The sequence below is a fragment of the Drosophila rhopaloa genome, unplaced genomic scaffold (genome assembly GCF_018152115.1).
Source record: "Drosophila rhopaloa isolate 14029-0021.01 unplaced genomic scaffold, ASM1815211v1 contig_3, whole genome shotgun sequence".
In the NCBI taxonomy this organism is placed as follows: Eukaryota; Metazoa; Arthropoda; class Insecta; order Diptera; family Drosophilidae; genus Drosophila; species Drosophila rhopaloa.
The window spans coordinates 1,972,311-1,983,076 of NW_025335123.1; the positions used below are offsets into that span (position 1 = coordinate 1,972,311).

At 37.0% G+C, this 10,766-nt stretch overlaps 2 protein-coding genes across 6 annotated transcripts; one reads left to right on the top strand and one right to left on the bottom strand.

Annotated features, from left to right (window-relative positions):
* Positions 1–820: 820 nt before the first annotated feature.
* LOC108044481 lies at positions 821–4,735 on the bottom strand. 3 transcript variants are annotated; one of them, XM_017123511.2, is made up of 5 exons: positions 4,399–4,735; positions 2,198–2,385; positions 1,773–2,031; positions 1,508–1,720; positions 821–1,441 (listed from the first exon to the last, which is right to left on the bottom strand). In XM_017123511.2, the coding sequence occupies exons 2-5, from the start codon at positions 2,383–2,385 to the stop codon at positions 1,145–1,147; spliced, it is 957 nt and encodes a 318-aa protein (XP_016979000.2). In that variant the 5' UTR covers positions 4,399–4,735; the 3' UTR covers positions 821–1,144. The 3 variants fall into 3 exon arrangements, with proteins under 3 accessions (XP_016979000.2, XP_016979001.2, XP_016979002.1); XM_017123512.2 differs by having other exon boundaries at positions 2,198–2,399; XM_017123513.2 differs by lacking the exon at positions 2,198–2,385 and having other exon boundaries at positions 4,399–4,734.
* A 685-nt stretch (positions 4,736–5,420) lies between these two features.
* On the top strand, positions 5,421–10,553 carry LOC108044480 (trimeric intracellular cation channel type 1B.1). Of its 3 annotated transcripts, none has more exons than XM_017123510.2 (4): positions 5,421–5,442; positions 8,886–9,204; positions 9,267–9,539; positions 9,608–10,553. In XM_017123510.2, exons 2-4 carry the CDS (start codon positions 8,927–8,929, stop codon positions 9,885–9,887), a joined length of 831 nt encoding a protein of 276 aa, XP_016978999.1. In that variant the 5' UTR covers positions 5,421–5,442; positions 8,886–8,926; the 3' UTR covers positions 9,888–10,553. The 3 variants fall into 3 exon arrangements, with proteins under 3 accessions (XP_016978999.1, XP_016978998.1, XP_016978997.1); XM_017123509.2 differs by lacking the exon at positions 5,421–5,442 and adding an exon at positions 5,659–5,788; XM_017123508.2 differs by lacking the exon at positions 5,421–5,442 and adding an exon at positions 5,663–5,792.
* Positions 10,554–10,766: the final 213 nt, after the last annotated feature.

Genomic DNA, 10,766 nt, shown 5'->3' on the forward strand with positions numbered 1-10,766 from the left:
AATGGGAGAGATAGCAATATCAGTCTGCGCTTCTTCACGTAGATCCGCTTATCAAAAAACCAAACATATTTTGTATATTTTATTACAGCTGAAGAACTCGCACTACAGGATTCAAATCTTGTTAGCGGCAGGCCTCCATGGACCTAATGATAAGACTACAAAACAAACATTCAAGCTCCGCTAAATCATTTCATAGATATGAAAAATGCGCCATCGTGGACTTGGCCCCAATTTGCAGTGGAATCTGCATGCTGAATTCTTATACTTCCCGAGATGTCGACGTTCATACTGACGAACGGTCAGACTCGGCTATTGAAACTGATCAAGAATGCAAATAATTCTTAATAATTTAGTTTTTGACTTGCGACCTTTTTTCGTCTTATCGTATAGCTCCGGTGTTCTATTTGCTTTGTTGATTGCGGTTGTGGATCGCCATACAGCCCAAGTTCCTCTAAAGCTAAGCTAAACTATACATTACTAATAAAGCCAAACTACAAATGGGCATTTCCACAAATAGGTCAGCAAGGTCAAGCGACATTAAATTTAAACGCGATTGTTCAAAATTCAAAGCGCGTAAGCCAACGTTAGCGACCCCTTGTAATTCCCAAATACGTACATAAAAGCGGAAATAAAAAACTAAAAAAAAAGTCTTCGCACACTTGATAGCGAAATAATATTTAACAAGATTTTAAGCGTATATGGTAGTTTTTATAGATTTAAGGTAAAATGGAAACGTTTATTTAATTCTTGTACTATATACCTATATGCCTTTTACGCTTTAATGAATAATTGGATCCAAATAGTTAAGTTAAATAGAAAGTACAAGTTTGTAGAAAATGTTTTATTTACAAAAATAGAAAATATCTACATATTCAATATACATATGTGTTGATCACTTATTCAAATTCAAACTAAGAATCAACTACATAAGGCTGTAGTTGGATTTAGATTTCGACGTTTATTCGAATGTTCATAATGTTAGTTCCGTGTAAGTCATTATAAATTCGGGTAATACTTCTGTTTTTCTTCTGTCTTATGTCGGGATACAATGACTATTCTAAGTTATAAAATAAAAATCAAATATATTTTTACATAGGTGGTTGAGAGGTATTTTACATGGACGCGGATTCGTTCGTACGACCCTTTACGATATAGTACAGTCGCAGCACATAAGTGAGTAGTACAAGCATTTCACAACTTTTTCGTCGTCTTCATCACCCTTGCCATTCAATTTAGCCTTGTCATTACTGTAGGCAAAGAGTTTGCCGTCTAGTTGATCGGCTTCCATGCCCTCGACTTTCTTTGACTTTTTCCGCTTATTTTTATGCATCAGTTCATTGCAGTTCCGCTGTTGCACCATTTCGTCGATCCATTCGAAGTCAGTGGCGTTGCCCTGGAACCGTGGGAAACTGGAAATGCTTTCGATAGAATTTATATCCTCCTGTTTAAGTACGATGGAGACAATAAGTTAAATTACTAGATTAGTCCCTTAGTCTCAACAAATTACCTGGTTGTTGTTGTGATTCTTATATCTACTCTTCTGTGGCGTGGTTTGCTGGGAAAGGGAGGCTGGCTGGGATCCCGGCTTGTGGTTGGCCATTGGCGAAGAAGTAGTTGCTACTGAGGCTGTGGTTCCCGATGAGCTGTTTAGCACCACCTCGCTATCGCCTACTGTCAAAGCGGGCACTTTGGGCAAGTCATCAGGGCTCATAAAGTTGTGCTAAAACAAGACAAAGGTTCGACTCAATCGAATTAAAGACCGCACAACTTACCAAGTCCTGTATTACAACGGTGGTAATGACGTTAGGAGAAGTCATGGCTCGCGTAGATGCAGATCCAGTTTCGGAAGTGGGGCTATTCAAAATCGGTGAGTTCATGCTCACAGGTGTGGCTGGCAAAGTGGCAGACTCCGAAGCGATAGCCAAGTCATCAGAGGACGCTACTTCGCTGTTTGCGCCTTGAACCATCGAGCAGGTGGCCACAATGCTCAGTGACGATGAGGGAGTATTGCCTGACAACTCGGGAGAAGGGCTAAAAATAAAAGTGTTGTTTCTTTAGGTTTATTTTTCTCATATCTTTTAGCGTTAAGCGGTATTAAACAAATTGTTAATACATTCGTTTTAATCATAATACATAAATTCGTGGTCGTTCGTGTGAGTGTACTGCTTATCTTAATAGAGCTTTCCACCTTACTTACAAGTCAATCAGTTCGGTCTGTGCCTTGCTGCCTCCCAAAGACCATACTTCGCTTTTTTTTTGAGGACTCGAGTACGATATGTGTTTGTTGGTAGTACTAAATCGGCCCTTGGAATGGGACTTTCGGCCTGGTATCCACAATATGCGCATACCAGAGGATTTGCTTTTCTTTGTTGAGTTGGAAGCCATCTGAAAATCGTACACTAAGTTCAGAAATTAAATGAAAAATATACACATAGCCGACTTGACACATGCTTTTCTTTTTATAAAACACCAACTGTCAAAGAAACTCAGTACTGAATTGCCGAATTGTTGCCAGATGTTCATTAGCAATTAAATTTATAAATTTTTATTATTATAACTTGAAGAACGGATTTAATTCACTTAATAAATCGAAGTGTTGCAAAAAAAGATCGGATTTGTCTATAGGGCAAATTGGCTTTAAGGGGAATAATCCTATTACTTAATAATAATTTCAAAACTTTAAAGGCGTATTGCTCGTCACTTTGTAAATTTGTTTATTCAAAACTCAAAGTACGTGTTCATGTGATAGCTGTATGTATTTCGAGTTTAACAAAAAAAAGAGAGACAACGATTTTAAGTCTCTAACTTCACTTAAATTTATTTCCATTCGAAATCGGATGATTGCAAGTGTATTTAAACAGGTCCAATCAGTTTTAGAAAACAAGTTGCAAGCTAAATACGATCTACTAGGCTTTGAAATGGGAACAAAAGTTGGGCGCCTGACCATATACATATATACTAAAACTATGCTACTCCCGTTTACTGTTTTTAGCAATATTACGCGTCGAAAAGCCATTTTTAGTAAGGCTCCAAATGCTATTATCGATGTCTAGAGGTATTTTTTCATTTTCAGACACAAATTATACTATACGTATTAAATTTAACAAATCTGCTTCGATAATTCTAAGTTATCTTTCTCTTCCTAATATGGATCTAAATGTAAATGTAATCGCATTTCTAAGAGATTTGAGCAAGCAGAATTATTTTGGTTTTATATAATTTTTTTTTCTTTAAAATTTATTTTTTTTATTTTATTTAGCTGTATACTTTTATTTGCTAACAATAAAATAAGTAATATAATAATACAATAAAAATACATACTTTTCTTAATGTATCCGTTTTAATTTTATGGGCTTAGAAATTCAATAATAAAGAGCTTGTTTTTATATTTGCTCACCACTGTATATCCTTTCAGCATATCGAAAATTGATTATTGAATTTCTGCAGATAATTATTTTGAGACCAATGAAATTTACCTAGTTTGACAAAATAGTTTCTATAGAAGCTGTACAAAATAGAGCTACAATCTGAAGAGTTTTTGATCTTGATCTGGACAAGGTGTTATGTTGCTTTTGAACTTGGCTTGTAAATAGCATGTATAATATGTATATAAACACATAGACAATGGTTATCAGCACCTGATTACTAATCAGTGATTAGGGATTAACTTACATACATACCCTCTATATTTATATATTTTTATATCTTATTTTCCTTATTTGTTACTATATACCTACGAAGTTACGAGCTTTCGAAATTGTTAGTGATGGGTGCAGGATTTGCTGACTATATACATACTTTAACCTCTACCCGGCAAAATATTTTCGCGGAATACATATCAACTTTTACTTTTCAAGCAACGGGTATAAAATACTTAATACTTATATATACATATATTTAACATATACATATGGGACATCTTTTCAGATTGATTTATTTTATAGCATACAAGGAGTAAATATTTATCTTACGTACATACATACAACACAGAGATTTCTGGGACAGCACGTAATGTGATAATATCAACTACTTAGAAGAATTAACTGTTGACTTTTGCCTATTGACAAATTGGCTCTCATGAACGAAGACAATATACGGCACAAATACATACATAAGTCGCTCGAAAAGGTATTTTCACAATAGGAATTTGTTGGTGGAATTACGGAATAAATATGCTCATCGCGTTGACGTGAATAATATTAAAAGTGGTTTAACAACTACATACGTAAGATTCAAAACACCACGCATTTAAGCACATATATATATTTACATACATACATACATATATATTTTTTGGTGACAAACAAGTACTAGTACAACAAAATGTCTTCCCTAGGTGTTAGTCATTAAAACAGAGATTAGACTATTTAAAATCACAACAAAACCTGAATCGCTTACCTTTTCTCCTCAGATCTTGACCTTAATATCACAAGGTTTTGTGCAAATAACGCATTTGTGTAAGCCAAGTAGTACGTACATACATAAACATATACTTTCGTATGTAAGAGTGGGTTTTTTGTATAAATCAAATCCGTGATATGGTAGAGATTCGCTGCTCAAAAGTCGCTAACTTCTTTTAAGCTGTGTTTTTTTTCTGCGGGAACTTTACACATGTGGAGGGGGTAGCGAATGTCTATGATAACATTACATTATTTAGTTTTTATTTAAGGACCGAGCGCAGACCATGCTGTATACATATATCGAATAAACAAAAAACTGAACTCAATCAAAACCAGTGTTGGAAAATGCACTACATGTAACGAATAGCTTTCTCTTTGTGACCGATAACACAACACTCCACGGTCTAATGTATTATGTACACTGCCGCATGTGTTATCGAATTCAGTATGGACCCTTAAGCATTTTCAGTGCAAAAATACCAAGATCGGAATGATTTTTTGCACAACCGAGCTGGAAGTAAAATTGATTCCAAAATTGATAACCAAATCCCACAGATCACATGTTGTGAAATGGCTAGAATTATTGACAGATGTGAAACTCGTGCTCCCACCTTGCCACCATCGAGCATCCATCATTCCAAAAAAACCGACAAGAGTCAACAGTAACGTGATCAGAATTTTTTATGGAGGTTTTTAATTGGGCCTTCCAAATTCTCACGTTTCTTACAACTACGCCTCTGGTTCACAGAAATTAAGATGGCCGGCATGTAAATTTAAATTGTTTCGCGCCAAAATTTTTAGGTTCCGGAAAAAAAAAATTTCATGTCCTCCAGCCTTTGTTTGCGAATTATTATTTATGGATGAAATTTATTAAAGATTCATCTATATTTGACTTATTTTTAAATATTTCGTTTCAATACACCATTTATGGTGTAAATGGTATATTTTTATAAAATATTTGCTTTTCCACGGTCACACTTAATATCTAGTTGTTTAGCTTTGCGGAGCTTTGTTTACCTCCATCCGCAATCAAATAATTTATGTAAGAAGCCAACCAGAGTAAACAGTAACTTCCTATTAATAACTCAAACAAGCGGCATAAACCGTAGGAGGGCCTATTTCTTAATGTTTTCTACATCGATCGTAATGCTGCACGTTTGTGGGCATTTGCCCGTTAAGTTTAAAACGCCAACTCCCGGCGGTTTTGATAATGGCATTTTGCTCACACAGGGACGGCAGAGAGAGCCTGGTTCTCTAAAAAATCGGATATTCTAAATATATAACAAGTTCTCGAGAGCAGCAGTAATATACGACCCACCGACCAGGCCCAGTCTCCCAGTGTTCGTGCTGCACTCTGCTATCCGCTATCCGTTGCTCGCGTGTTAGACGTAGGTAATTTGCTGGTTGGTTACTTTTACATATTTCCCCGCGCGTGTACGCAGGATGCTAGCCGATAACTCTCGTTGACGTACCGCAAACGTACATATAGTTTTATTATACGTAAACGCGGCCGTACATATGTACGTACCTGTACCGACAAATATCTTTCAATTTACGCCGGTCAAAAATAGCCAGGAGGCAGGCAGAGCAGCACTTGCCATATAATTTATAGTATATGTATGTTTGTACATATCTACATAATAGACACAGCTGTGGCTAAAATACTAGTACAGTAAATCCGGCTTATCAAATACAAGATTGATTGGGTCTATTAACGGTTCTGATAAAATATTTGTGAGCTTCCAGAATAACAACTGAAAACTCTTGTTCAGAGCTTCATTGCTTTTTCTGCTTAAACAATCTTAATGATTGTATAATCTTTTTGTTTGTAAAGACAATATCGAGTAGACAATTGATTAAAAATGTATACACATTTCAGTTAATGATCAAGAAAGTTATTAAATCGCAAAAAATCTAGGAAACACGTGTACTTTCCGAACAAATAACAAATAATTCCTAAAAAATAAGTGTATTAAGATTATTTTTTTTTGAACTTTTAGAAAAGAAAAAATATAAAATTGCGAAACGCAATTGTTCTTTTGAATCAAACATTTAAAACATAATTGTAAAATGAAGCTTAAGGTATGCATAACATTACCAATTATTACACATTAATGGGCTTTGACCATGTTAAAATGTATTATTAAAATGGAAAATATTTTGTCTTAAAGGCCTTTTAATTACATTTTTTAAATATAGATCAAAACAAGAAAGGAAAGCTAACTTCGGGCGGAGCCGAAGTTGATACACCCTTGCAGAATACTCTGTAAATTATATTCTCCAAAATTATTCATATGATGCATTCTTAATACTCATAAAAAATCCCAACTTCCTAACTTTAAAAACACCAAAGTTATGACATTTCCAATCGTTCAGTTATATGGCAGCTATAGGATATAATCGGCCGATCCTTATGAAATTTGGTAGGTCGGATTGGCTGGCCAAATATAACACCCATAGAAAATGCCGACTTCCTAACTTTACAAACACCAAAGTTATGGCATTTCCGATCAATCAGTTATATGGCAGCTATAGGATATAGTCGGCCGATCCTTATGAAATTCGGCATGTCGGATTGATTAGCCAAATATAAAACCCATAGAAAATCCCAACATTCTAACTTTACAAACACCAAAGTTATGGCATTTCCGATCAATCAGTTATATGGAAGCTATAGGATATAGTCGGCCGATCCTTATGAAATTCGGCATGTCGGATTGATTAGCCAAATACAAAACCCATAGAAAATCCCAACTTCCTAACTTTACAAACACCAAAGTTATGGCATTTCCGATCGTTCAGTTATATGGCAGCTATAGGATATAGTCGGCCGATCCCGGCCGTTCCGACTTATATACTGCGTGCAAAGGAAAGAAGGGTGTGTGCAAAGTTTCAATTCGATATCTTTAAAACTGAGAGACTAGTTCGCGTAGAAACAGACAGACGGACAGACAGACGGACAGACAGACGGACAGACGGACAGACGGACAGACGGACATGGCTATATCAACTCAGGAGGTGATCCTGATCAAGAATATATATACTTTATAGGGTCGGAGATGTCTCCTTCACTGCGTTGCACACTTTTGACCAAAATTATAATACCCTCTGCAAGGGTATAAAAATAATAAATCGAAAGGAGTTGAGTAGGCTTTCTATTGTTCCTGCCTACATGTTTATGTCAAAAATCAGAATTAAATATTCCGGTAGTTTAAATATTCTTTTTGGTTTCAAATGATTTATTTAGGTAAGATAGGTAGATTTATATAAAATGTATATATTTTCCAAAATAAAATGTAGAAGAAAATTTCAAAGAACGCAACAGTTGCTTTCAGGGACACTCCTGAATATTTAAATAATCGCAAATTAAATTTCAGTTAAAATTTGAAATTAAAATCAAGAAAGGACCTGGTATACCTTATACCTTGTGTTCCCATATGGTTTTTTTATGGCAGGGGCGAAAGTAATCATTTATTAACGTAAAAATAAAAATCGTTTTATTTTCCACTGAAAGAATAGAAAATCAATCGAATTGGAAAAAAATATAACTCTAATCACACTTACCCATAAAGTGAATTAAAAATAAAACAAATCTTAAACAGATAATTATTGTTTTCGCTCCATTATTTATGGAGCCAAAAACGCCTTATTTATAGGGTCTGAAACTATTTCTATTCCTTGTTACACACATTGGTTCGAGCCGAAAGAACAATTTAAAAATAAATTACAGAACCGAAGTGCTATTATCCCGACCACCATTGTTAATATAAACAATCTTACGTCTATAAGTACATATACATGTGTCAGGCCCGACCCGGCGCGCTTCTTTTAACAGCCCTCATGGTGAAATTTATTTTTGGAGGTGCGGCAAAAACAGCGCAATTTTTATTCGGATTTGTTCTATGTTTCGTCTGCATGAACACACAATCTGACAACTTCTACATCACATCTTCTGCGTGCACTGTCTGCAGTTCAAACAGCATTTGAAAATAAACCCGCCAATTCGTCAATATTCGCATCTGCAATCTCGGGAATGTAAGAGTGTCTTGAGATCCTGTTACACACTCTCGTGGGTATCATCCCAAAAATTACAAAAGAATATCAACAACCAGAACTTGTACTTTTCAGTTATGTAACATTTAGGCCAGATTTGTATGGAATTTTGCAGTTTAAAATCTACTTTTAGCTTTAGCTTGCAATGAAGACGAGAAAATGACCATTACTTCATTACAAAATTTCGAATATACAATTAATTTGGGTTTAAGATTGTTGCAATAGGATTATGGATAGAATTTAGTATTTAGTATAAAACGGAGATAAATTAAACTGCAACGGTAACCCAATCAACGGTAACCATTACAGTTGTTAATACAATTTTGGCTGTCACTATTTATTAATATAACATTTAGCCTTTCATAAAATACATATGTAAACTTGAACGTAGTCGCTATACAAAATGATAACGATATTAATTTCTTGTAATAGATTTTCATCCGTGAAGGCAGGACACAAGATCCGCTGTGATCATGGACCCCGAAGCATTTTTGGATGTGGCCAACCAGGTCATCAAGCTGAAAATGTTTCCGTTCTTCGACATCGCTCACAGTCTACTTGCCGCGCTGGCCGTGCGTGAGGACTTGGGCGCCAACGCGCAGGCGTTTTCCCGGAAGCACCCGCTGGCCTGCTGGCTCTCCACCATGCTGGTGATCTTCGCCGGCGGCATGGTGGCCAACGGTCTTCTGGGCGAGCCAATTCTGGCTCCCCTGAAGAACACAGGCCAGCTGCTCGTGGGCACAGCTGTGTGGTACGTAAATGCAGTGATCGGTGATCCAGGATCAATTCAAACCATTCTCAATCCTCGCGCAGGTACGTGGTCTTCTACACGCCGTTCGACATCGGCTACAAGGTGGCCAAGTTCCTGCCCGTCAAGATAGTCGCCAGTGCCATGAAGGAGATCTACCGGGCAAAAAAGGTCTACGACGGAGTCGGACATGCGGCCAAGTTGTATCCGAACGCCTGGATAATCATGATCATCATTGGCACTCTGAAGGGCAACGGAGCGGGATTCACCAAGCTGATCGAGCGCCTCATCCGGGGAGCATGGACTCCGACAGCCATGGAATTCATGCAGCCATCCTTGTGAGTATTACGGCATATCCGCGTGATCGTTGCCATCCTGACTTGACCAATCCTGTTCGTACCCCCAGCTACACCAAGGCTTCCTTGCTGGCCTCGATCATCTTTGTGCTGGACAAGAAGACCGACTGGATCTCAGCACCACATGCACTGGTTTACTTCGGCATCGTCATATTCCTGGTTTACTTTAAGCTGTCTTCCATCCTGCTGGGCATCCACGACCCCTTCTTGCCGCTCGAGAACCTTTGTTGCGCCATCTTCTTCGGCGGAATTTGGGACAGCCTGGCCAAGATCCTGGGCCGCGGGCAGGCCAAGGACGGCGACAGCAAAGATGTTAAAAAGAACAACTAAACTATTTGTAGTCAGCCCCAAAAGTACTTAACGCTGCCAACCAAAGCTAACGCCTTAACGCACACATAGACATAACATAACATAACTACTGACGTCGAACGATCTTCTACTGCGGTTCGATTCGATTCGATTCGGAAGCGCAAGCCAAAGACATTTTGTGAGGCGTGAAAATTACTCTTGAGGAACAGCACTTGGTGGGTGTGCCAGCTGTTCCTCGACTCCGATTTCACGCCGAGTGTTAGCCCTCAAAAATTTGTATTGTTTTACAATTGGTAGGATTTACGAACAGCAGAAACCACAGACTTATTTAGATGCCATATTTAAGAGTTCTTATCTTGGCCAATACAGCTTATCTATAACTAATACGACAGCCAAAAACGATTTTAGTCAGTAACCTAAAGAAGCAGCTGCAAAAGCGGCCTGCTTAACGAACGAAATGTGTAAATATTGGAGGTGCAAAACAAGTGTGGATTGATGCCTCACACTGAAGTCGTTTCATTGCTTTTTTTTTTAATACATTTTAAGAGTTTTTGCCGAAGACCCATTCGAAAACTGAATGATAGATCAATAATTGAAGATTGTAAACACGTATTCAAGCTGAACTTAAGGCTATTGTAAGAGGTGTGAATGTTTATTGTTTGCAATAAAATTAAACTATGATTTTGATTGATTGTCTTGTTTGCATGAATGGGGAACAATAGCTATGAGCAGAACAGTCTTAGCTAATGCCCCTGAATTGTTACAAAATTGTTTTTCAAGGAAAGGGATTTTGTGTTTTTTGTAAGACATCAATTATTTGCATTCTTTATAAAATTGCAAGTATAACATCAATCACGAAATGTAGCGGTAATTAAATGGAAATATCAAAAATTTAGGTTA

Bases quoted from the DNA above. Each gene is read 5' to 3' on its own strand.
- LOC108044480 (XM_017123510.2), top strand. From the start codon at position 8,927: ATGGACCCCGAAGCATTTTTGGATGTGGCCAACCAGGTCATCAAGCTG. The intron at 9,205-9,266 runs GTACGTAAATGC...ATCCTCGCGCAG, and splicing joins CTCGTGGGCACAGCTGTGTG to GTACGTGGTCTTCTACACGC. The intron at 9,540-9,607 runs GTGAGTATTACG...TCGTACCCCCAG, and splicing joins GAATTCATGCAGCCATCCTT to CTACACCAAGGCTTCCTTGC.
- LOC108044481 (XM_017123511.2), bottom strand. From the start codon at position 2,385: ATGGCTTCCAACTCAACAAAGAAAAGCAAATCCTCTGGTATGCGCATA. The intron at 2,032-2,197 runs GTAAGTAAGGTG...TTTTATTTTTAG, and splicing joins CAGACCGAACTGATTGACTT to CCCTTCTCCCGAGTTGTCAG. The intron at 1,442-1,507 runs GTAATTTGTTGA...GTACTTAAACAG, and splicing joins AGAATCACAACAACAACCAG to GAGGATATAAATTCTATCGA.